This window comes from Uloborus diversus, chromosome 6 (genome assembly GCF_026930045.1).
Source record: "Uloborus diversus isolate 005 chromosome 6, Udiv.v.3.1, whole genome shotgun sequence".
Lineage (NCBI taxonomy): Eukaryota > Metazoa > Arthropoda > Arachnida > Araneae > Uloboridae > Uloborus > Uloborus diversus.
Genome location: NC_072736.1, coordinates 5,383,121 through 5,410,774, shown reverse-complemented (window position 1 = coordinate 5,410,774; position 27,654 = coordinate 5,383,121). Strand labels below are relative to the sequence as shown.

General features: G+C 32.8%; 1 protein-coding gene across 1 annotated transcript in view; it reads right to left on the bottom strand.

Moving 5' to 3' along the window:
- Positions 1-27,265, bottom strand: part of LOC129223880 (adenylosuccinate synthetase-like) — a 51,166-nt gene extending 23,901 nt beyond the window's left edge. Inside the window, exons 1-6 of the mRNA XM_054858251.1 lie at positions 27,049-27,265; positions 12,480-12,582; positions 4,432-4,545; positions 3,589-3,646; positions 2,176-2,221; positions 1,984-2,045 (exon numbers count right to left, since the gene is read on the bottom strand). Of these exons, the coding sequence (XP_054714226.1) occupies positions 1,984-2,045; positions 2,176-2,221; positions 3,589-3,646; positions 4,432-4,545; positions 12,480-12,582; positions 27,049-27,201 (536 nt within the window). The 5' untranslated portion in view covers positions 27,202-27,265. The remainder of the gene's footprint in view (positions 1-1,983; positions 2,046-2,175; positions 2,222-3,588; positions 3,647-4,431; positions 4,546-12,479; positions 12,583-27,048) is intronic.
- Between the last annotated feature and the right edge of the window lie 389 nt (positions 27,266-27,654).

Below are 27,654 nucleotides of genomic sequence, written 5' to 3'. Positions count from 1 at the left end.
TGAAGTAAAACATTTGAACAATCGCCTTTAAAACCGAGTAAGAACACATTGTTCTATTTGTCAGTGGAATTGGAATAAGCTGAAAAATGTTACTATGATTCTAAAGAACAAAAGTAATGTCTCAGCTTGACAAAGAGCAAAACTAAATGTTTGTAAATATGTTGATAATTTAAAAAATAATTTATGATCAATATTGATAAATGCTTTCAAAGGTACAATTTATAGACCTGAAAATTCAAACTTTCAGAAAGTAGCCAGTAGACCTATTTAGCTTGCTGGCATTTTCCACAAACATAATGAGTCAATAATCAACAGATCTTTATTTTATCACCGCTTTTCATTAACTTTTTCTTGGACAAACTATATTAAAAAAATTCATTTGGGTAGCAATGTACAGCACAAAATTTTTTACCCAGAGTTACCTTAGTAGTTAAAAGAAAAGAAACAAAATTTCTTACATAAAGCATTTCAAAAGCCCGAATTTAAATTAGGGCATACTTTTACATAACTTTAGTTAAATACATAACTTTTAAATATGTGAATTATTAACGCATTCTCCATCCAGAGGTTTTTTCTAAAACACATTGAATTTTTTACAGCATCAAAATTTTTGTCTGAGACATAGATACCATAATAAAAATTCTGCTCTCCAGTATCTTCTTACATCAATGTAATCTTGTCATTCAACGTGCTTTTAAGCTAACTCTTTCAATGCTAGCATTTGTAAGGTGATGCGTTAAGTATTTTAATAATATTTAATTATTAACTTCAAAAATTATACAAAATAATGTATCCTATAGTTGATGAAAATTTGTCAATAGTGTTTAAAATTTTGGGGTGTATATTAAACCTCTCTGGATTGTCCATTTTCTTTAATGCAAAAAAAAAACTTAAGCATCAATCAGCCGCCTTAAATTAGCAGTTTCGTAACTTTAAGCCTGCACCCCCCCCCCCCGCATAGATGACATACTACAGATTCTTATTCTCTGGCATCAATTCGACTTTTCACTTCTCTTTTTGTTTGTGTATTTTTATAACAGCTGAGTGCCCTCCTTACTATATTGATGAATCCCTAGGGAGGTGCTCCCCACAGATTGGAAACCAATGTCTTAAATGCAAAAGAAAATATCACTAAAACACGTGTGAACAATTTTTCATCTTATTTTGCCATAACAGTACACTATGGTTGTTTCCAAACATCTACTTTAAATTGTATTGTGAAGCTTTGTCAAATAGTGTTTGAATACCCGAATGATTTAAGTAACAAAGATACAATCTCAAGTTGCCAATAGCGAGGAAGATTTCTACTTCTGTTGTTTATCCAAGTTATCTCACAATCACTCTTGCTTCCTGCTTTTGAAACCACCAGTTTGCTGTAGTTTGACATTGAACTTCAAATTTTGCTTAGTTTGATGAAAAATTGAATATAGCATTAAGTGATAGCCTTACATATTTGCATTTTTTTCTAAACGTTCAATAATCCTTTCTTTGAGCAAAAATACAAATGCATTTTTTGGAATAAATATTGCATTTGATAGCATCGAGCATCTTAACTCATTAATGGTTTTGAACGTCTTATGCCCTAGTGAGCATGTTTGAAAAGCATTTTACACTTATTTTTCCAATGTTAAATGTTTGTTGTCAAACAGTCAGAGGCACAGGACGGTAGCTAGGCATTGATAGAAGGTTGGGCACTTGATTTACATGGCAAATTTCTCCAAAAAAAATTTTAATGGTGAAGAATTTCACACATCTTACTCATGATCCAGGACTGTCAGAGGGTTAAATCATGAATTCTACACCCACATTTCCATAAATTCGAAACATAAAATTTTTTGGAAACACCGGATTTCATCAATTTCAAAGCCCTAGAATTATTGTCATTATATTATTCAGCCCCCGTTCAAGACCACATTAATCAAAAACTTGCAACATCACATGGGCACAAAAGAACATTTGCCCAGTAGAGGAAAGGCTACTTACTTTTCCTCAAACAAGGAGAAGTCTCCCAGAAGGTCAGCCAGGCGTACTCCGCTACGACTGGCCTAGGAACAAGGTCAAGAGGACAAAAATGTTATTCATGGCACCCTGTGCCAAACAAACTCTGCCAACGCCACATATAATTCACTTGCTTGGCAGATTATCATAGAAACTCAAAAGAAAATGACAACTTACTTTAGAAGAGTAGGTAGGGCCAATGCCTTTCTTTGTGGTACCTATGCTGGAATAGAAAGGATAACCTTAAAACCATTGTTCGTGAACACAATATAAAATTTATACACAAAATAAAGAAATGGAAAATAAAACAATACCATACCTGTCAACCTCCGAGAAAAAATCCGGAAGATTTTTCTATTTTTATCCACAAGATTTTAACACAAAATAAAATCAAACAGGAGCCACCTACTCTCTTTACATTTAATATGATATTAGTTATGAATTTCATATCAATTGAACTTACTTTCATGTAGTAAATATTGCTTTCTTTAAAAGTTTGGAAATAACTTACTCGTACTCATCTTAAAAAAAGAACGAAGCAAAAACAGCTCGTACTGAGAGAACGAGAAGATAATCGGCGCCGAAATTGGGCACCTAGTTGCCCGCCCGCCCTGTATCACTCAGTGATGTCATAATCTTGCCTCACTTCTCGTGCCATTCTCCTACGGCAACCTTTCTTTGGCTACTTGGCCTAAAACGCGGTGCTGCGTTCCACAAAAGTATCGTCAGCACCGAAATTGGCGAGATACAATATCTTTTCCTACAAAATGTGAAAAATCCGGAAGATTTTCCTCATAACCGGAAAAGGACATGAAATTCCGTAAAACTTCCTGGAAATCCAGAAGAGTTGGCAGGTATGCAATACCTTTCTGCTTAAAATAAATTGATGATAAAATATTAACAAAAGTTGCAAATTTTTAAAGACAAAATTCAACACTGAAAATGGGGTGGGGAAAATGGGGGAAAAGCCACAACAGCCAGTGATTCTTATGAAAACTTTTCAGACGCAACAAAGAATGCTAACACCAACAACCTATTTTTTGCCTTTTCAGATAGTTGGCACAGTTTATATGCTTTCCAGTAAAAGGATGAGCAATCATATCATTAACGTTCAGCAAAAATTATTTTAGGGTCTGATAAAGGTTAAATAATAACATACAACTTGCATCAATGCGTGATTATGCATATTACCTTAAAATATGTAAAATGCACAAAAACAGAAATAAAACTTAGAACTGCTTTTCATTTTATAAATTTAAATACAATGTACATGCATCAATGCACAATTATGTGATTCAATATTAAATAATGCAAATACTGATTTTTAAAAAAAACTCCTTTCCTCCATGACAAATGTAGTTTTTTTTTTTCAATGCTTTCTCTTTTTGTTTTATATACAATTTTATGCATCCTTTAAACTTTAAAATCCCTAAAAACCTTTTCCTCATAACCAACGAGTATTAAAATGAAAGTGGCTAAATACACACTTCCTAACTCCAACTAACATAAAGTCTAAGTAATACTTAAAAGAATAAAATTAATTTAAGTAAAAAACATTTAAAACTAAAATCAAGCAAATAAATTACCTACCTTTTCTTCCCTTTTGCAATTTCTTGCAGCCCATCAACAGCTTGGTGAAAATCAAATACTAAAACATGGAATAAGAAAAGTCATGAAACATGCAATGAAAATACAAGCATAAAAAACAAAAAAATTGGCATATTATCAAATATATTAATTTTCTAAAAATACCAATGATATAATGTACAGGTGCCAATACTGTAAAACAATAAACTCTCAAAAAATAATAATATCCTGTTTTTTTTTCTTTTAAATCCTTACGTAAATTTGAATTTTACTTAAACTAATAGTTAAAATATTGATTTAGATGAACCACAATATAGTATCAATTTTCCAGAAAGGGGCTTAGCTGCTCTATAAAATAAAAATAGCAATTTTCAAGGGGAGAGAGAAACGAAAGAAAGAAAACAGAGTTTTTTAGACAGGGATAGAAATTTAGAAAAATAAGTCACTGGTCCAATGGTTCAGTAATTCAAATGTGAAAAAACTGGTCTCTGCATTTGATAGAATTCATTGAATACTAAAATTATGGAAAAAAAAAGACTATATAATAAACTTTTAAGAAGTGAATTTCAAATTGTGACAGAGAAACTAAATTCCAGAGCACTTAAGATTTTCTAAATTCCTATTTTAATTCAATTAGATGCTAAGGAGAAAAGGGGGAGCTTTCAAACAAAGTTAGAGGTTTATTATCTGTCTGAATCCTCAAAATAACCATCACATACAAATTTAATGATATTTTACTTTTTTTTGATAATTATTTGTTTTTAGTTCATTAAAGCAGAAAGTGCCACATGAATTCAAAATGCAAGTAACATAATTTGCCCTTGAAAATAAAAAGAAGATATGAACCTATATGTGCTCTATTAGAAATAAAAACCCTTCCTTTCACATCAGCCAGTCCTTTTTCTTCATTTTTCTTGACTTCTTCAAAAAACTGTGGCAAATTGATCACAACTCCATTACCTGAAACAACACACAAAAATCAATATACAGGCAGACTTTTAAAAGCCCCCCCCCCCAAAAAAAAAAGAGAAAGAAAATGAGAAATACGTTATGATTCGCTAGTAAGAAATTTAAGCACAGCCAATTTTTTTTTAAAGTCAAATGTTTGAAAATTTTTGCACTAAAATTCATTAACAGTTTTGAATAAACATGGACACTATTTTTGTTTGGTATTTGGTTTGGCAAAATATTTTAATATCCAGCAAATGAATAAGACAAATTTAAATATAGGACAATTGGTAAATGAACACTTTTTTATGCAATGAATCTAGTAACATAATACAAGATTTCAAATTGTTACTTACTAATATTATAAAAGTAATTTCAATGTAAAACACTCCAGATATTAAATTAAAATTTTGTTGCCTTTCAATTTTTCTTAAATCTTATGACAGTACATTAACTATTACTGCTGTAGTTGCACTTTTTAACAACTTTTTTTTTTTTTTTGCATTTATTTATCAGTGCTCATTTAGATTTTACAATCAATCTAATGTTGGTTTATCTTGCAGATTATTTTTGGGATTTTCTATTTGCGATGCAGATTGCTAAAGGGATTGAGTAAATGAAACAGAAAAACCTTATAATATGTGCTCATAAAAATATAAAGTCCTTTACATTGAGCTGTAACACTAAGAGGAGAGCGAACTAATCGTTCCGTTTTTTGCCCAAGCGAGTATGGCAAAAGAATTGCACTTTTAACATTTAACAGGGATAGAAGTGACATTTGCCAACAAAAATATAGGAAAATATAGGAATTTTCTGAAAAAAATATAGGAACTCGATGGCAAATATAGGAGTTTTCTGAAAAAAATATAGGAATTTTTCGAAATAATATAGGAACGTTTTGAAAAAAAAAAAGGATATACAGGAATTTTTATAACAAGACCAGCCAGTATGACTTTTTTTTTCAAAATGCAACATTACTATTCGATTAAAAACATGTAATAACACTCCTACCTAACATAAGTGCAATACATACGCATAAATATGTCAAAAAATACACACAAAATCAATTTTACAAAAAGAAAAAGAGCGTAAAACTTTAATTTGTACTAAATAACATATTAAGGCGTTCTTCTTTAAAAATAAAAAAAATTAGACGAAATTTTTTGTAGGTGTACACAAATCTTTCTTAAAATAATTGTATTACTAATCTAATTCTTGACTATCTGTTGTTGCATCCATAATCAATCTCTAAACATAAGTTGCTCACTGAAGATTTTTTCTAGTTTTACAAGTTCAAAATAATTTTTAAAAAAACATAAATGAATGGGTTTTTTTTTTGAAAACAGTAACAATACTTAAAATGTGCAATAAATTAAATTTCAACAAAAAGACTACTACAAATGCCTTCTACTTTCAAATGCCTTTATTATAAAATCAGTTAATTTGAATCAAAATTAAGAACTTCACATAATCAAGTTTGGAATTTTAAAACATATTTTCACACGCAAAACACATGTGACATTGAAGTTACAGCATTTTGCGCAATTAAATTTTTGCATTGCATTTTGTACATTGCTATTCCAGGGTTCCCACTCTCATTCAAGAAAAGAATTCAAATACTTATTTACCATGCTGTAAATCTTGTGACAGCTCTTGAGCAGTGTTCCCTGCTAAGAAGTTTATGATAGCAGTTGTTTCCGTCCGAGCACAACCGTACTTTCTTTTCTACCTACAAGCCCGGGAACATATTTTTAATGAAAGTTTTGCATGATCTGATACTGTGATGGGAAAGCAGTGCTGCAGAATGAAATTCGTGAATAAAAGTTCTGTTCTAATTATGTTATCACATGACGATGCAGTAAAAGCCGAACTTAAAGTTTTATAAGTTGTTAAAACATGCACATTATCTTTTCATGTGCTATGCTGAAATCAAAGTCACATGTCACACAGTAATATCAAGGGTCAATCCAGGTTTTATTTTTTGAGTCCCCATTTTGTGAAAAAGCAAAATATTTCTGAATTTTCTTTATTTTTGTGAAAAAGAAATTGTGAATTTCCTTTTCTTTTCCGAAAAAAAAGTTTTTAGGTAAAAATTAAAATCACTTGACCATTCGTAGGTTAAAATTTAAACGTATACGATTTTATTTCTCAGAAAAATCTCTGATATGATACTTTGAGAATTTTTTTTTCTGAAAATCCCGACTTTTCAATACCAAATTCGGTCATAGTTTAAATCCACGATTTCCCATGACTTTCAAGGGCACCCAGGAAAATATATATTTGATTTAGAAGTATTTGGTCACAGGGTTCACATACCCTTTAGGGAGAAAAAAAATTCAAGCACTTTTCAAGTACTTTTCAAGGCAAAACAAATTTTTTTCAAGGCAATACCATAAATTTGTTCTAAAAATATTGCATGTAGGTTTCCCTTAATGGAAACATATAAATAGGTAATAATATAAAAAAAGTAAAGGAAAACAAAATATCCTTTTCTACAACAAGAGACCTTTGACAAGAAAAAGATCTGTGTCGAAAGTTTTTCTGCAAATGTCTGAAAAGCTCGGCCATAAAGAAGAGCAGGTCCCATGAGGTTTAATTTTGCAATCTTCACATTCAAAGAAATATAATTTATAAAATCTGCAAGCCAAAAATTAAAAAAAAAAAACACCTTTAATGAATGCTTTTAACTTTTTGTAGGAAGAAACTATAACACCCAAATTCAAGGGAAGAGCTAGACAGGAGATTATTTCCAATATTGATAGTGATTTATACACATATAAGGGCGGTTAGGATCAAAAACACCACCCAGAAGGTAATTTCCGGTGGTACTATTAAGTTCAAAAGTACAAGACGTCCGTTAATTATTTATAAGTACTCAAAGTATAAATCAATTAATTGTATGCATGTATTAGTTGTTCAGGCGTTAAAAGCATTTCAACTGTCCTCAAGTAACTTTAAAATTTAGTCAGAAAGAAAACATTTTGTGAAAGTCTCCAATTCAGTCTCCGTACCTCAATATTCGCGAAAGCTGCTTAAGAAGTGATAAATATTCTGAATGTAATCTTGAGCCTGCTTTTACTGAATAACTTGTAAAGTCAATAAATGTACAAGTTCAGATTCACAGAGCCGTATTTCCTAACTGAAAAGATTTACAAGAAGTTGACATACATAATGACAAAAGTAGTTTTTTTTTTGGGAACAAATGGATTATTGTTGAAATTAGAATTTAAATTTAGAGAAGGGATATTATTCAGATATGATTGCAATTTCATAAAAAATAACCTGTAAGTTTCAAAGAGCTAATCGGGGGGAGGGGGATACTTTTCAAAGCTAAGACCCCTTTTACTTAAATATACATGTGTACAACAATTACTTTTGATATACATAAAATTTATTTCTTATGTTAAAATAATTTATGAAGTCAAAATATTATACAGATAAATTCCAGGCCCAGTCCCTGTTGATAACCAGCAACAAGCAATGGGCCTAGCTAGGCTAGTCAATTTATTGGACCCTAATGAAGATCAATGACCCTCCTTAAGTTATCTACCCCTTTACTGATTACTGCCTATTCTGGTAAGCTGTTCCAAGTGTCCACAGCTCAACAAAAGTAGTAACTTTGAACATTTGAGGTATAGGGGGAAAATTGAAAGTAGTGAGGTGAAAGCATAACAAACACTACTGGATTTCCAGTGAATAATCAAAACACAATTACCCCTGTTACCTACCTTAATTATTTTAACAGACATAAAGAAAATGATGTTTTTATAAATTCCGTTTTACAAAATTCTATAGCTCAACTTTATCTTTAAAATACAAACTTTAAGTTAAAATGTTAGGTGCTCAGTTAATTAAATTTAAATTTTTTTCAAAAAATCTGTAATAACCAAGAATTAGCTAATGATAAATTAAAATTGCAAAATTAAATAAGTATATATGTAATTAAACAAAACAAAAGTAATTAATTTTTTAGTTATTAAAAAAATAATATAAAACAAGCTAATCTGATGTAGCATGTGTCAAAATAATTTTTAATTGCAAAAATAAAATATTTACAAGATGCTGAAGGGTTGAAACCTCAAACAAGGAAAGCAAATTTTCGTGAATTAAGTTCTGTTTTGGCATGTGTCTCATAAAATAAATTCATTTATTTTTTACTGAAATTAAACATAAAATATGCTAATCTAAGGTAGCATATATATGAAAATTACATCTGATTAGCCAAAATGTTTAAATTTTTGCAAGATGCAAAAAGATTGAAATTTCAAACATGAGAAGCAATTTTCTGTAAATTCTGAGTAAGTTCAACATTGGCATGTTTTCCATAAAATAAATGTATTAATTTTTTACTAAAATTAAACGTAAAATATGCTAATATGAGGTAGCATATGCGAAAATAACATTCGATTAGCCAAAATATTTAAATATTTGCAGGAGGCAAAAAAAAAAAAAAAATTGAAATTGAAATTTCAAAAACAAACAAAAAAAAATCCTCAAAATCCGGGTAAGTTCAATGTTGTTATGGTTTCCAAAATAATTCCTTTTTTAGACATCGAAATTAATTAAAAAATAAACTAATCTGAGGCATCATATGTCAAAATAGCTTCCAATTGAAAAAAAATTAAAAATATTTACAAGATGCAAAAGGATTGAAATCCCAAACATGGAAGCGATTTTTCGCGACGTTGCAAACAGAACGCATATTCAGAAAATTTCATTAGTAAAATACTTTTTTAAAATTTTAAGCACATTCCAATGATTTTTGAAAGAATTTAAGCACTAAGAAACTTTTTCAATGTTTTCAAGTAAATAAAAAAAATGAACTTTTTTCAAGCACTTCCAGCTGAAATATTAGTGATTAATTCCACCTTGGTATAAAATAAACCAGATCTAAAAATCTTATTAGCCACCACTGACACCAAGTTTTTAAGTACAAAAAGTAAAAGACGGGGGGAGGGGGTCAATTTTTACTACTTTCAGAAAAAAAAAAAAAAAAAATAGAACCTTGCACTTGTTAACAAAAACATGTTTTTTGGAAAATGTAAATTTCAATAGGTTTTTGAATTATTTCAAAATAAATAAATGAGAAGTCGGCAAGAAACTGCATTTTGATGAAATAGTTTTTTTTAAGTTCGTAGCAAAACCTCCAAAACAATGAGGATAAATGCAATTGTGCAAATAAAATTTCACTCTTCAAAAAACTAATTAATTAAAAGAAAAAAAACCATGATTTATGACACCACTATGTTGTTTTCAATAGTTTGCTTTGAGATAAGCATCTAAAATTCTGTTTACGGAAAATTAGGTATTTAACAGTCTTGTCTACTTCGATCTTGAGAATGACCAAACATGGTGACTACGCGAAAAATTTACGATAATAGATTTTTGAATTTGATGCATAAAAGTAATTGTAATTCTGGAACATTTAGCGGTATTTTCAATAGTTTTCATAGCAATTAACTTCCAATTCCGTTTTTGAAAACTTAGGCACTTAAAAGTCTTGTCTACTTCCATCTAGGGAATGACCAAACATGGCGACTATACCGATCCAGATTTTAACTAATAGTATAAAAATAATTTAAAAAAATCCTCATAAAACAACAATTTAGTGGAAATGCTATAGTTTTTAGCACATTAGGGACCAAAGCAATGAGGATAAGATGAAATTTTAAATATTAAGTTTTTCATTTCTCTAGAAAACATTAAAATAATAATATTAAAAAACAAAAAAAAAAGGATTTGCAGCACATTTTGCGTTATTTTCATTAGTTTGCAGTAAATAAATATCCAATTGTGCTTTGTTCTTATAAACTCAGACACTTAAGCATCTTGTCTGATTCCATCTCGTGAATGACCAAATATGGCGACTAAGTTTCACACGAAGCTGCTGGTCCAAAGGTCTGGTTTGCTATATATATTTTACGATGTGAAATTTTGTGAATGAGCTGCTTTTGAGATGTGGAAATTTGTGAATGGGGCCGCTTTCACGATGCGGAATTCTGTGAAGGGGCCGCAAAGCGGACCCAATTTGGGTCTGGATTGACCCCAAAGTATGCATGTTTTTCGACTTCCTCGATTCCTTTAAAATCGGGAACAGCTTTGCGTATTCTTTTTTGAAAATAAACTTGGTTGTGCGCTCTCTTCGGAGGCATTATTATTGCAATGAACGTTTGGTTAACACACGAACCTACATTCCGCACAATCGAAACCAAAACAATCGAAATTGAGCTAACTACACGAAGTTCCGTTAAAAAAAAAAGAAAAGAAAAATCGCGCGTGTGGAGACTTGAAACGGTAGTTAGCCGGCGAGTCCTTCCTAATCGTCGTTAAAACCTACACAGCGCATGCGCTCATCACGATCGCCCAAGTTTAGCGAAGACTGGGGACTTGCGCAAGAGCTGCATGTGCGCAGAATTGAACTGCGCAGACGAGCTAAAGTCGGGTCGAAAGTTTCGCGCTCCGCTCATGGCGCCTGCGCGGGGCTCGCGGAAAGGGCAGTAGCTAAAAGTCGGGGGAAAATGAAAAAAAAAAAAAAAATAGGAAGCGGAAACTGAAAATATAGGAAAATATAGGAATTATAGGAAAATAGGAACTTTTTCAGAAATATAGGAAAATATAGGAACGCTGCGATGCCTGCATTTAAATTCAAGTTTTATCCTGTAAAGCCTTTTACCATGCAATTTTCAAATCCTTAATACGTTAAAATCGTTGTGGCAAAAGAAGCAGTCTTTTGCCATTAAACAAGATGTTTTATCATGCAATTGGTTTTGCCATACTCGCTCGAAATTCAAACCGTGAGCTTCACTGTAGAAGAATGGGAAGTATAATATGGAGCTAAAGTTTTTTTTTTTAAATATTGATTTCAAATGGTTTAAATGTGATTACCGTAATTTCTGAAAGAAACGCTGAACGGTGTAATCGCCGACCCCCACTATTTTTCATTCTTATGTCAAAGAGTTTTTTTTACCAAAACCTTGTCATGTCGAATATTTTTTGAAGTCTCATATATTTTTTTTCGGAAAAACCACAGTTTATTGTCTTGAAGTAACTCGAGGAATGTTTCCAAAAATTTCTCACACCCTTCATTATTTCTCTCAAGGATTAGGAATGATTCGGAGAAGCTGATTCACTTAACTTTCATTTTAGAGCAAGAGGGTTCTTGGGAAGCCCAAAAAACCTACCTAAAATTTTTCGCCCTCTTTTCATGCCATGTTATTGGACTTCTTTTAATCAGATTCCCACCTCCGTAAAAAAGGGGGAGATGAACGGAAAACCCATTTAGAGATACAGGGAATGGTGCAATCCTTTGTCCAACTTCTTTTGTTCCGCGACGCTCGAAACCAACCGTTCTGCAACTTGCTAATCCAAATCTTTGATAGGTTTAATCGTGGTAAATCACTACATTTCGCTACTTTTTTCTCTATTGTTTTTGGCTCATTCAAAAAATTAAAATTTTTGTTATTAAAGACAATTTCAACTTTCATTCCATACTTTCACTTATTTTTAACTATTGCGACTAATTTGTAGAATATTATTTTATTACGATTATGACCTTATCTCAAAAACTCTATATCTTGAATTTTTTTACAGGCCCTTCAACCTAGTGATATCGAGTGTATACTGTATATAAGTTTAGGAAATACTTCGGTATTAAATTATTATTGGATTTGAAATGTTTTAACTTCTGAAGTTATGTAACTTATAAAATACTAAACATTGTTTAACAAACAAATTAATTACTCATTGTAATCAAGGTTTAATGGCAATATATTTTTTTTCACAAAACACATTTTACATCTTAAATTTACATGAAAGAAAAATAAAAACAAGGTACTGAATAAAAATAACAGCAAAGACATTACATCTGTTACTCAATCAATCTTCCCATATGAAGTTATGAAGCAAATAAAATGTTAAAAAAATTAACCCCAATAATTGTTTCTTACCTATCACGGAAGTGCAGTTTTTATTTACAACACCAGATGGAAGAATGTGCAAGTCATATTCATTGCCATTTACCACCACGGTATGGCCTGCATTGTTCCCACCCTGCAAATAAGGTAAAACGTAGACTTGAGTGTGACAGGTTTATCAAGACAATCAGACCGATACTTAAAGGAGTTTTTATACTCTTTTGATGCTACATGCATACAAAACCCCAGTATTTTTTAAAAGATTTTTTTTAAAGAAAATTTTTTAAATGTTTAGTTTTAAAAATTATGCTAGAAACAGTCAGATTAATAATCAAATCTGATTAAGTGAATATAAGTGAAATGAGGGAGTTATTCAAGGCCAGGTTTGTATGCCATTTACCTATCGATAAACAGTTTGGTTTTATGATGAAGTTTTGTTAAAACATTAAAGAAGCAAGTAGGATGGACGCATTGAACATTAACTTCAAAGGGGCCGGGCACCAAGCCCTCCCAAAAAAACCTAGGGAAACAATCAGGTTTACTTACTTTCCCTGTCATTTTTACCACGCTCATGTGATAAATCCTATACCAGATTGCTAAATTGAATAGAATCCATAAAACTGGTCAAAATGATATTGAAATAAGTTTGACCAGAATGAGAATTGCCCTGAGGGTCAGATAAAATCAACGCTTTAAAGTCAAGACATAGCATGTCAAAAAAATAGACAAGTAAAAATTCTAGTGTCTAACTATCTGAAACTGACAGAAAAGATATGAAATTTAATATAGATTACTGCTGCATGCCCCCCCCCCCCTGCTCACTTTAGTTTGCTTGGGATTTGCAAAGGATGAGGTCATTTGCAACTCACATTGGGGGGGAAAAAACAAAGACCCCCAAAAGAGAGAAAAAAAGCTAGCCTCAAAACAATCTGTAAAGTTCTTAATGCCGCAGTCTACTCTATGACCCTCCTCCCCCCTTCAGGTGGGCACCTATGAATTTACCATGCAATTTCATAAGATAAAATAAATAAATTTTTGGAAATGAAATTACAGCACATTTTTTTTAGATTTCTTTATAAGCTTTATTTAACAATTTACAGCCTTCAAATTATTCTTATGATTTGTTGAGTCTGAAGATTTTAAGATAAAGTTGTGTAAAATAACATGCTCATGAAGTTTAGGAGGAAACTTCTAGAAGAAGAGGCAGTCTAGAGGGTAATTTGCCATAATGCATTCCAAAACCAACTATTAGGAATTATTCTTGGCAGAACGGAAAAACATTAAACCTAACAAACTTGTAAAAAAAAAAATAAGTTGTAAAAGCATTGTCAGAAAATATACCTGTCAAACTTAAAGCTGTGTTATTGAAAGTAGTTAATTTATAAACAAAAACAAAAAAATCTAATACAAAGAATTCCTGTTACAACAAATACAACGAAATGAATTTTCGGTCCCAATTTAGTTGCTGACATTGCTTGAATTCCATTACAACGAAATTCCAGTTATAGTGAACAAAATTTGTGGTCCCTTGAAGTTCATTGTAACGGGGATTTCACAGTAGTCGAGACGTACCGAGTAGCACTTAGGCCGAGTATCGAGTACTCTACCTTTCACTACTCGGACGAGTACCCAGTATCAATTATGTTTTAAAAGAACCACTGACGCACACGTGATGAATTTTGAACTCATTGCAAGAGTAGTATAGACCTCTATGTCCATACAATAGTTTTTAAAGCAAAATTCCAGCTGAAATTTATTTACGCATTATTTAAACAATTTTGTTTCTGTCAAAAATTTTACAAAAAGTTATTTTTAAAATAAAAAATAAACAAATAAGTAAAAGGTATGAATAATCAAGTTGGAAATGAAATAAATTATATCAATCTATTATAGTTCTAGTTCGCCAAACATAAATATTTTTTTAAAGCAAATAAAACAACGTTAAAAGGAAAAATGTGCAGGAAAACTGCAGACTTGTGTTTCTGCATGAACTTCTTTTTCAGGGCATAAAATGTGAGCTAATGAATGTAAAGACATCTGACGAAAAAATCCGACTTTTGTTGGATGTCTTTAAATCTGTAAGCTCACATTTTGTGCATTGAAAAAGGCATTCCTTGTAACAGTAAAACATGTGTCTGCAGCATTTCTGCACATTTGTGCTTTTAACAGTGTTTTATTTGCTTTTTTTTAGCAAAGGTATTTTTATACAGTAAAACCTCGTTAAGTCGTCACTCAAGGGACCAAAAATTTTTGACCACTTATGCGTACTTATGTGGAGTGGGAAATAAGAAAAAAAAAAGTCTTACAAATATTCATGAATAGCAGTAGAATTCTGTGAGAAAAACAATAGCTTATGTAATAAATGTTTATAAATTAGTGGAAATTTTAGAAAAGGGGAAAAATACTAATGATAGTTACTTTGTTTTGTTTTCTCTTACTTATACATTACTTAATAACAACAACTTATTTTAATGCAGTTACGGTATATTAATACAATCCTTCAATGTTGACTGATGAAGTTGTTGCTTACGGAAAAGAACTCTCTCTTCTAACACGTCAAGCTTTAAATTTTGTGTTCATTGTTCCTTGTGAACGGATGTTAAACACTGACTAACTTTCGCCAGGTATTAGATTTTGTCTGTCTTGATGGAAGGAGTTAGATTCATATTCTCAGCACTTGACAGAGTCACAGCAAGAAGTATGCTTTGAATGACCAGAACCGAAATATCGAGATTTCAAGGAAAAATGAATATCAAACAGCCTTTCAACCGAGTCCGACACTATTTTCTAAGATCCGATAAGGAAAAGGAATTTTAGAAAACAACTTTTGAGTGACTAGTTAAGTGGGTAAAATTAAATTTGGTGACCAGTAAAGGAGGGTCATTTTACATCACTGTAAATGAGACCTTGTCGGGACCAAAGAAAAACGACCACTTAAACGGAGTAACCAACTTAACCGGTCGACTACTTATTGAGGTTTCACTGTATTTCTTAAAAATAATTTTTGTTTGTAGCAAAATTTCATTTAAATAATATAAAAACTTCATATTTTCTATGCTTACCCTTTTTTGTCCCATTTTTAATAAATAAGTTTGGTACAGATGTGATATACCCCCCCCCCCCCCCCATTTGGCGACATCCGATTTTTTGCCCAAAATTGAAATATTTTTCTCGCCAATGAGGCGATAAATTTTTAAGCATGGCATCCCTGGTGAAACTAACCAGCGGTTGGCAACGCGAAGGCAAACTTGTTCGAACTTGTTTACTTGGGTTTACGTAGGAGAGATACGTGTTGTTTTGTGCAATATACCTTACAGGAATGCTTATTTTGTGTTAGTTTAGATTCAGTAGTTGTGTTTTGAAGTAAAAACATTAGAAAATGCCAGTTTCTTCAAACTTGAAGGTTAATTAAAAGTTAACTCCAACGTGGTGTGTATCTGTAACGCGCCATTGTCAGATGACGTTTTGTTTTGGACTGAGTGTGAGGATTTATACCATAAAAAGGTAAGTTCTTTATTTTAGAATTCACATAAAAGTTCTCACTTCGGAAATTCTTTGTTTTTTACAAATCCTTGAGGGGTTCTTGTAGCTTTTAACTTTATTTTTACTGTACGTTAATTAATTTTACAAAAATAGTTCGGTTATTTTGTTCTAAAAGTTAATTCTTATCGATGCCACGAATTATTTAGACATTAACGTGCCTCCTTTAGGTACTGAATTTTATGTTAACAATTGAAAGTTCTTTCGGTTGTACTCTTAAAAATGCTGAATTTTATTAATAAATCTGCACAATAATGGTGCATATTTCACACTTAAAACTGTGTCATTATTGTACACTGAACGGAAGGAGCCACCCTTGGGTGTACATACACATGAATATGCATAATATACATAAATATACATAATTGTGACCATACTCCGACTGTAATGTATATTAACAGTCGGAGGGATAACGGAGCGAGGTCCTGGCGAGCCAGAGGTCTCATAGTACTTTCGTAATGAGACCGAGGCAGGGCCGGCGAGCCGAGGTCTCATTACGAAAGTACTATGAGACCGAGGGCTCGTATCCCGGAGAAATGATGAAAAAACAATTAATGCATTAATTTCGACTTGTAATTAATACAATAATTTATTTCATTGTATTTTAATATGTTTACAAAAAACCCCGGCCCTGTACATTTTTGAAGCATATATTCGTGATATTTTTTGTTGTGCTTTTATGTTATTTTTATATATATTGTGTTCTGAAGTGCTTTGATCATGTTTTTTTATCCGATTTTTTCCTGTTGGCGCTAAAAAAGCATCGCTAAGAACGATGTATGACATATGTCGTCATACATCGTTTTCTTGGCGACGCTTTCTTGGCGCCAACAGGAAAAAGTCGCCAAGGGTGGGGTATATCACATCAGTTCCATAAGTTTCATTTTAACTTTGGGAACATTAAAATAAAAATTTACTCCATTGAAGCATAACAAACTTAATTATTCTCAATATTTTAATTAGGCTTGTAAATGATTGTAGTACACCACTTTTTTATTAATGGTAAAATCTGTCTTGAACAATATTCAATTTTTTACTGGGGCGAGTAGGCAGAGTACCGAGTAGTTACCGAGACCTCGGTACGTCTCTAAATCAAGACGTTTTCAGAATCAAACCCCGCTTCCAAAAATAATAATAATCACCGATAAAATCTGGAATCTGGACATCCCAGCAGAGTGTATGACTTTTCAATAATGCAGCTGCCTAATATTGCTTAATATTCAGTTTTGAGGAAAAAATTAAATAGTCAACTTACAGAAAATAATGACAACATTTTCATACTTTGAACTAGAGACGTACCGAATAGCACTTTGGCCGAGTACCGAGTGCCAATTACGTTTTAAGAAGAACCACCGACACACACGTAATAAATTTTGAACTTATTGGAATAGTAGTGCAGACCTCCATGTCCATATAATAGTTTCCAGCTGATTTTTCCAGCTGAAATTTAATTACGCATTATCTAAAAAATTTTGCTTGTGTCAAAGTTTACAAAAAAGTTATTTTTGAAATTAAAAAATAAACAAATAAATAAAAGGTGTGATTAATCAAGTTGGAGTCGAAACAAATTATATCAATCTATTATAGTTCTAATCTGCCAAACATAAATAATTTTTAAAAGCAAATAAAACAAATATTAAAAGCAGAAATGTGCAAAAACACTGCAGACACGTGTTTCTGCGTTACAAAGAATGTGTTTTTCAGTGCATAAAATGTGAGCTAATAAATGTAAAGACATCCGACAAAAAAAATACGACTTTTGTCGTATGTCTTTAAATCCATAAGCTCACATTTTGTGCACTGAAAAAGGCATTCCTTGTAACGCCAAAACACGTGTCTGCGGTGTTCCTGCACATTTGTGCTTTTAACGTTGTTTTTTTGCTTTTATTTTTGAAGCAAAGGTATTTTTATATTTCTCAAATAATTTTTGTTTGCAGCAAAAATTCATTTAATAATATAAAATTTCATATTTTTTATACTTACCTTTTATGCCCCATTTTTAATAAATAAGTTTTATTAACTTTGGAGACTTTAAAATAAAGATTTACACCATTGAAGCATAACAAACTTCATTGTTTTCAAAATTGAAATTTGACTTGTAAATTTGAATTGTAAATGCTTGCAGTATATCATATGCTTTTCTTTTTTATTAATTGTAAAATCTGTCTTGAACAATATTCAATTTTTTTAACTGCTCGGTATTGGCCGAGTATCTGATCAAAATGTGGCCGAGTACCGAGTAGTTACCGACAGTGGCGGATCCACGGGGGGGGCTAAGGGGGCTATAGCCCCCCCATGAGGTCTGAACTTACACTAGATAAAATCGAAATTTCAGAGATTTTTAATACTGCAATATTGTTACATGTTTAAGTTTGTATTATATTTAAATAAATATAGAAGCACTATCAGTGGCGGATCCACGGGGGGGGGGGGGGGGCTAAAGGGGCTATAGTCCCCCCCCATGAGGTCTGAACTTACACTAGATAAAATCGAAATTTCAGAGATTTTTAATACTGCGATATTGTAACATGTTCAAGTTTGTATTATATTTAAATAAATATAGAAGCACTATGTAGAGCGGCGTATACATGGGGGATGGGAGAGGGCATAAGGGACTGTAGCTTCTTCTCTCATTTCGTCAAAACTTACGACAGATTAAATTGTGATCTGCAATGGCACGGAACGGCTCAGAGGGAATAATTTCATTCTGCGATCGAGGTATTTTTTAATCTGAAAGTTAGCCGTAATATATTTTACATCATTCCAAGGCTAAGGGAGCTATAGCCCCGCCCCCCTCCTCTCCCATAAGGTCAAAATTTACACTAGATAAAACCGAAATTTCGAAGATTTTAAATACGTCAATACTTCTGCGAATTACAAACATGCATTATATTTTATTAAATATGCACACTATATACGGTGGTTTATTAATGGCGAGTTTGGGGTGGGGGGGGGGGTAGTAAGGGGGACTGTGACCCCTTCTCCCATTTGGCTAAAACTTACAACAGATTACAATGCGATTTGTAATTTCATGGAAAGTCTTCGAGACAATAACTTTGTTCTGCTATCGAGGTTTTTAATCTGAAGTTATTACTTTCCAATTAACGCCGTCAGTGGCGAATCTATGAGGGGGGGGGGGCAAGGGAGTATAGCCCCCCCCCCTACTTCCATGAGGTCAAAACTTATACTAGATAAAACTGAAATTTTATATTTTTTAATACTGCACTACTTATGGATATTTTATGTTTGTATTATATTAAATTAAATTTATACATTTCACTGGCAGATCTATGCGGGGGGGGGGGGGCTAAGGGGGTCTATAGTATCCCCTTGAGGTCAGAACTTACACTCGATAAAATTTCAGTTTTAGATATTTTTAATACTTTAATATTTTTACCAAGTTTGTAATATTTCATAAAATTTATACAGCTTCAATGGTGGATCTGTAGAGCAGTGGGGAGGAGGGGAGGTGCTAAGGATACTATAGCAACCCTTACCATTTGGTTAAAAATTACATTCATAGAAAATGAAATTTCAGCGATTTTCATTACTGCACCACTTTTGTAAACTTAAGCTAGGATTATGTTTACTAAATTCTCTTCCTGTCAACGGACACCACTGTTCTTTCTTTGAAGCCCGCGACATCCAGAATGAAAACCTGTCGTTCACTAATCCTTTTCAAAACGTTTAGGCAGTAAATTAAGCAAGTGTACTAAGCAAGCCAGAGAGGACGATACATAATGGCTACTGACAGGTATCATCAGGAGCAGGTATGGTGCATCCCTATTTCCGCGGAAACCGATAATAGAGTCCCTCCCACTGAATTAGGAATATGCAGTCGGACTAGAAAAAAAGCAATAGTTCCTTTCTGTAATGTTGAATTGCTGACCATGTGTCTCGTTAGGACTTATGTTTATTGTAAATGAACTCTTAATAGGCTGTTTCTGCCCAGAGACAACATTGAGTACTCCTCTTTTGAACAACCAGCAATAGCACAACGAAGTAGTAATGCTCATAATATGCTAAGGTTACTGATAAGGAAACACCAAGAGCGAAAATTTAGTTAAAATAATAAAAGGTGGAAAATTGTGGAAAAGTTTTTCTGGGACGCGGCATCGGTTGTCGCAGTATTGAACTGTTGTTTTAACGAATTGCTTGTATTAAAATTCATACTTGGATTCTTGGTTTTTTCACACTTGGAAGTTTTGTTAAGAAACAAATGTGGCGATTTTGTTGGACTGGCGCTTTAAAGGGCGGGCGCAAAATTGGTGTTTGACTTGATTTATTTCGCAATTGTTTTGATATTTTAAATATAAGTATTGTCGAGTGAATATGAAGCGTCGACTTACAGATTATTTTAGTAAAAGCAATACGCATATAACTGATGATTTCCAAGGACACGATGGAGTTAGTATCGATAAAATACCATCAGATTCCAAACAGCCGTGTTCTAATAATGGACTACTACAACGCATGCCGACTACATCTAACGTTGAGAATGTGAACAACTGTACAGCTGGATGTGAGACTTCTAAAGAACAAGTAAATATATTTTCTTTAAAATTCAGCTATATTTTAAATATGTTATAACATACCAACTGTATATTGATATACAAAAATAAAATTAAAATTATCGTTTAAAGCATAAATAAGTAAAATAGTAATCATGATTGCTGGTACATGGGGGGGGGGGTCATGTTAGCAGGAACCCCCTTTTTCAATGTAAAAAAAAGTGTGAGATTATGGAGTCTAAGACGTTTAACGAATTTCTGCATCCATAAGCTTGCACTTTTTTTTTTTTGCATTGAAAAATCTTTTTTTTTTTTTTTTTTTTTTTTTACCCCAAAACATGGGCAAAAGATGAGGTGATTTCAAAGCAATCTGATAAAAATCAGGTGCCTTTGTTCAATTTTTAATTCATTTATTTATTTTTCACATGTTAAGTTTCAGCATTTTATACTGAGGGTTTTTTTTTGCAATACTACTATAGTTTTTTCTCTCTTCTACATTGGTACTCTCATAAGTTGAAAAAATAAAGATGTGAATTTAGAATGTTTGCTAATGAATTAGACAAATTTTTTGAAATTTACTAAAACTTTGAAAAGGAATCTTATTTGTTCATATATTATTAAATAACTATCTTTTTGCATGAGAAAGATAGTTTCGTTTTCAGAAAATTGGTTTAACCATAAAAAATAATGAAAAATTACAGTGCTTAAATTTAAGATTTTTAAATTTTTTTTCTAGAGAATAATTCTTAAAATCGTGAGTGTTCGTAAATAGAGTTTCGTAAAATTGAGTGTCAACTGCATTTTAAATGCATTTAAACCGTTTTGAACATTCAAGATTTTTTGTATCGGGTAAATTATTTCTATTTGAATGTATTTTTAAGATAGGAATATGTATTATAATTTGTAGGGAATATATTAAATTACTTAACTTATAAATGTATTTTTTTTTTAGAATCCTACTGATATAACATCTTTAACAAATTATCAATTATATGATATTAGATTAGCTGTTGGAAAGATTTTAGATGACGATAAAAAGCTGAAATATTTAAATGAAACATGGAAGCCTCCGGTGAGTTATAGCTTTCCAACAAGAGCTGAAGGAAAGCAGAACCGTAAATTTAGACGAGAATGGTTGGAGCAGTACAATTGGCTTGCTTACAGTGAGCTTTCGTCTGGTGGATTTTGTAAAATGTGCGTTCTGTTTGCACCAACTGGAGCTGGAATTGGAAATCAGGTGAGAAATTCCATCAGTTCATAAGTGGCATTTTTCAGAATTGAATTGAATTTTTTTTTTAATAGTGTCAATATTCTTTATAGGCAAAATAATAGTTTAAGCGCTCTTCTCGATATTTTTTTTCTGTTTTTTTTTTTGGTTTATTTCTTAGATTCTTCCATTAAGTGGTGGTCAAAAGTTCTTTTCGGCTATTTCATTTATACTGACTGTCGTTATTAAGTACATTTGAAAAATAGAAAAATTCAAGATAAGAAAGACCGCGATCTTTTAAAAAACGGGAATCGCGCAACCCCGCGCCTTAGTGCGAACTCAGCTTTAGGTTTTACGCAAATCTCATGACCCACTGAATACATTTCACGATGTCAATATCGATCAAGCTTCCATCATTCACAAGCCAAAGGAAGAAATAGACCAAAACAACCTCGTAGATAGAAAAATTATTATTAAAACAGTTCATTTAAATTAATTTTTAATTATTTTTGAAACATCAATGACAAAATATCTATGTTAACAGTTTTAACGTCGATGGCATCAATACATCATATTTTTTACATATGTTTAAGGCTTGTAAACTAAAAGTTATCATATTAGACAAGTAAATTCATAAGCTGTATTTATTCATAACAAATTTATTTTTTTAATTGTCTAAGCAAAGTCCATAAAAATAGGAAGAATGGTAATTTTAATGAATTATTGAAATTACCTCAATTCGAAATCAAGTAATACAAAGGAATAAGCAACTCATGCATACTGTTAAAAGATAAAACCTCGAATATCAACATAAATTAGTTTGAATTATTTCGAAAGACTTTTGCTTCTAATGTTCCACCCGGTTCTTAACACCTAAATTGGGATATTAATTGAGCGTCAAATTTTTTTTTATATTGCAGTTTAATAAGATGTTTATTTATTTTCAGGTGCTTAAAACATTCGTTAAGGAGCCGTTGATTAAGTTTAAGAAAGCTACAGAAGAACTAAAATATCACCAAACTACCCAATACCATCAATTTTCTGTGGAAAAAGCCCTGCATTTTAAACAATCCATGGAGCCTATTCCTGGAAGTTCAGTAAGTCATGTTGGCCTCCTGATAGACGCTAGAAAAGCCTCTATAATAGAGCAAAATTTAAAACGCTTGAAGCCTATAGTAAAAACCGTACTGTTTTGTGCCCATAACAATCTGCCTTTGAGAGGTCATAGGGATGACGGCAATTTGAACAGCAGGGAAGAGCAAGAAAATGCATTAAGAGGAAACCAGGGTGTTTTCAAAAGTCTATTGGCTTTTAGAATTGATGCTGGTGATGAAGATTTGAAAACGCACCTTACCACTTGCAGAAAAAACAGTACACATATCAGCAAAACAATCCAAAACGACATAATCGAATGCATTGGCGATTATATCCGTTCGGAGATTACGAGTAGTATACAAAAAGCCAAATACTTCTCAATAATATGTGATGAAACCACAGATGAAAGTAAGAAGGAGCAGCTTACGTTTTGTGTGCGATATGTCGACATAGACAGTTTCACAACCAGGGAAGATTTCCTTGGATTCGTGGAACTCAAAGCGACAACTGGTTTATCGATTAAATCCGCAATAGACGAAGAACTGACAAAACTGAATTTGTCTTACAAATACCTCTGTGGACAAGGCTACGATGGAGCAAGCAACATGTCTGGGCCATTTAAGGGCGTTCAAGCTCTAATTTCCGAGGAGCAACCCCTCGCCATTTATACTCATTGTTTCAGCCATTCCCTGAATTTGTGCATCACAAAAAGCTGCCAAATTCCTGTTATAAGAAACGTAATGGGAACAGTTGAGACTGTCTCTGTGTTTCTCTCGGCTTCTGCGCACAGAACAAATGCATTAATCGATGTTGTAGAAAAGCAAGACTTTTCGGAAACTAAAAAAAAGAGATTGAAAGCACTTTGCCCTACACGGTGGGTAGAAAGGCATGACAGCCTAATAACATTTAAGGAACTACTTGTTCCTGTTGTGACTGTGCTGGAAAGTTTACATACAACTGCCTCTTCCGAAGCGTCAACAAAAGCATATATGTTAAATGCTTCAATAAAAAGGAGTGAATTTATTGTTGGCGTCGAAATATCAGTGTACTGTCTCAGTTTGACACTGAGGCTAAGTCAGCAGTTGCAAAGCCCGAAGCAGGATTTGTCTTCTGCATTAGCTAATGTGTCTCAAGTTTTGGACACTTTTCGGAGTGTAAGACAAAACGCAGAACTCGAATTTCAAACTATTTACAAAAACTGCCTTGAAATTGCTGAAGAATTGGATCTGGAGTTAGAAATACCCAGATCAGGAAAGCGTAAAAGTGCTCGAGACTGTACACCTCCAGAAAATCCAGAAGTTTATTTCAGACGAACAGTCTTTCTTCCTCTGATAGATCACTTCATTTCCGAGATTGATTGCAGATTTAGCAGAGATTTTCTTGGAGTGCTTCCCCTCGAAGGTCTAATTCCATCGAACTTGTCGAGGTATACTGACAAAAATATTATAACTGCTGCAGAAAAATACAGGAATTTTACAGATGAACTAGGAAGTTTGAGCTTGCTATTAGCAGAAATCAAGATGTGGAGGAATAAATGGCTGCCGATATGCGGTCCTCCTACAACAGCTATCGGGGCACTGAAAGAGCTAGACCCTTCGTTTTTCCCATCTATTGCTGTTCTTCTCCAAATTTTCGCAACAATCCCAGTAACGACTTCAACAGCTGAACGTAGTTTTTCTACCTTAAAAAGGATAAAAACCTATTTAAGAAGCACAATGGGAGAAGTACGGTTAAATGGACTTGCTCTAGCAAATGTGGCAAGAGATAGAGATGTATCTGTCGACAAAATAATTGAACTCTTCTGCAAAAGTAAGAAGAGGAGAATGTGCTTGGAAAACTGGGAACATGTCAAATAATGTTTAAAGTATTTTTTTTTTGTTTTAAACTAGAGTAACAAATTAAATCATTTTATTTTCTTACAACTAATGTGCCGACTGTGTTTTTGAAAAATTGTTTCATAATCATTTTAAAAAATAAACTCTTTTGACAATTTTTTAGTGTATTTCATGTTTTACAAGTTAAAAATAAACATATGCTTATTTTAAATAACAAATGTCGTAACATTCTCGTGAAAAGGATGCTGAACGATATTATACTGGACTTTTTTTTTTTTTTTAACAGACCTAAGTTAGCCCCCCCCTTGTCCAAGTTCTAGATCCGCCACTGGTTACCGAGTACTCGGTACATCTCTACTTTGAACTAATGCTTAACTGAGTTACTGAGTGTCTAGTTGAAGCAATCTGAAGGAAAAAATCAGATTCAACTCATAAAAATGATTTAATGTTATGATTTTGTCTGACTTGGATTTAACCAAGAGTAACTGGGAATTTATCAGATCAACTTCACAATTTCAAGACATTTCATAGAACATATTTCAACAGTTTATGGCTGAAATAACAATGTGTCTAATGCATGGAAACCTTTACTCTGATGGAAAAACAAATTATAATAAAAAAAAAGAACATTCGATTGCACCACCCCCTTTTCAACTGTTGACACCAAAATAAAATCGGCTCTTATACCCACTAAGGGCTACTTGTCGAAAAAATTTTGTTTAATTCAATTCGTTATTTCTTGAGATACAGCAGCCACAATTGACGACAAAAAAGTTCTATAACTCAACCTCCGTTTGAGCTATTGACACCGAAATTGAATCAGCACCTGCTCCTGTTAGGGGCAACATATGGACCAAATTTTGTTTGATTCCGCCAGTTACTTCCTGAGGAATAGCAAGCACGCGTAACCAGGGTTGGCTTTCTGCCGGCAGAAACTAGTTTTTGCCGTGCCACTGGCAGAAACTGGTTATAACCGGTAAAAACCAGCAGAAACTGGCAAAAACTTAAAAACATCTTTTAAGTGATTGCTAAATGATCTTCGTTTAAGTAAACTAAAAAATGAAACTTCATTTCATCATTTAAAAAAATAAAATCCTATGCTAATGCCCTTGATTTAGTTCGAGAAGGGATCTTTTCAATTGCAGATGCTCTTAATGTTTGGATTAATCTAACAAAGGACGAAAAATCATATAGGTGCTCAGGAAAGAGGAGTGATATACAGAATTAAAAGGCATTTCTTATTTTAATTTGTTCACATATATGCTTCATATAAATTGTTTGTGATTGAAATTATCATGTGCTTCAAGAAGAAAGTGCCTGAATTTTACTTGCCAATATTAACATAGATTTTGTACTTAATGTCACAGTTTAGCAAAACAATTCTCGAAACTTATTTTTCCAGTTGAATTTCTCCCACTACCCCAGTTACTACATGGTGGACCAGTTAAAAAAAAAAATTGATTAAAGTTTCACGAACATTGCTTGTTCCTTCATGCATTGCCTGCTAGCTCTTCTGTTTCAGGAATATTCTAAAGTTTTTCATTTGTACATATTAGATTGAGAAACTTTAGATTTTAGAAACCACCTTTTCTAAGAAGCAACTGCAGTGTCCAAACAATGTAACATTTGATTTTAAATTGTGGTAATATCGTAATTAAATTGTGCTTTGGTTAATAGTTCTTTTTTCCGTACACTTCCTATTGCAGTCAATAATTTAATTTTTTTTTTCATTTTGTAAGTTTTTGCCAGTTTCTGCCGCAAATGTGGCAGAAAGTGGTTTTTGCCATGCCGGTTTTAACCGGTTTCTACCAGTGGTTTTAACCGCCTCGGCAGAAACTTGCCAACCCTGCGCGTAACTGAAAAAACGTCCCATTGCTCCACCCCCTTGGATTAATTCGCGCCAAAAACCAATGGGCACAAGTTCACATAGGGGCACATATGTGAACCAAATTGCGTTCGATTTCATGCGGTAGTTTTTGCTGTAGAGCGGCCACAAAAAACTGGTCACACACAGATGTGACACACACGGACACACATACACAGAGACAGACATTTCCCAAAAATAGTCGAAATGGACTCGGCACACCTCAGAACGCTCGAATCCGTCAAAATTCGAAAATTTGCACGAATCCAATACTTTCTTCTATATATTAGATATAGAAGAAAGTAATAAAAGGCATTCTGTGCAATAATACATCAAGTTTTCAAAAGGGCAGCGACATAAAAAGAATTACGTTCTAAACGCCGGTTAAAGGACCTGCTAACAAGTGCAATTAAACAGAAAAGAAAATGATTTTTTTTTTCATCATGGTAAACATTATAAACGAAAAACAATGAATACAGAACAGAACAAAAAAAATATTTATATACTAAATTGCAGCTGAAATACTACTAGAACTGTGAAATGAACTTACCTGACATCTGCACACGATGTCAGCGGTGCAAGCCAACATGTCAACAACTTTTCCTTTTCCTTCGTCTCCCCATTGTGCTCCTAGTACGACAATTACGTTGGGAGACATATCTTTTCTTGCTTTTTTTGGATGAGAATGGCCGTTCACACTCATGCCGACTTCGATTTATAAAAGCAAATTTAAAATTAATACGTCCTTAATGTTGACCTTTGCATTTAGGCGCAAGATGGAAAAGAGAGACGATTCGCCCGGTGGAATTTTAGCACCGCCTTTATTATGGTGACGTTCAATAAACGATAACGATTATACAGTGGATGTATGAGAATGTTTTCCTCCATGAACATGTGCTGCGCGAGATGAAAAAAAAGTTCATTTTTCACAAATTAGCATATGTTGAAAATTAGTTGCAGAGGTGTCGACTCCGGTAAGGCCCCTATATATACGAGCCGGCGCATCAGCTTAAGATCAGCCTTTTTGGATCGGAGCGCGAGTTTGATTGGTTGTCTTTCTGGCGATTGTTCGCGTTTGGTAATAGTTCAATGCGAGCGATTATTAGCGGCACGTGAATTGTTTATTAAATAAAGTATTATTTTTGGCAAATTTGGC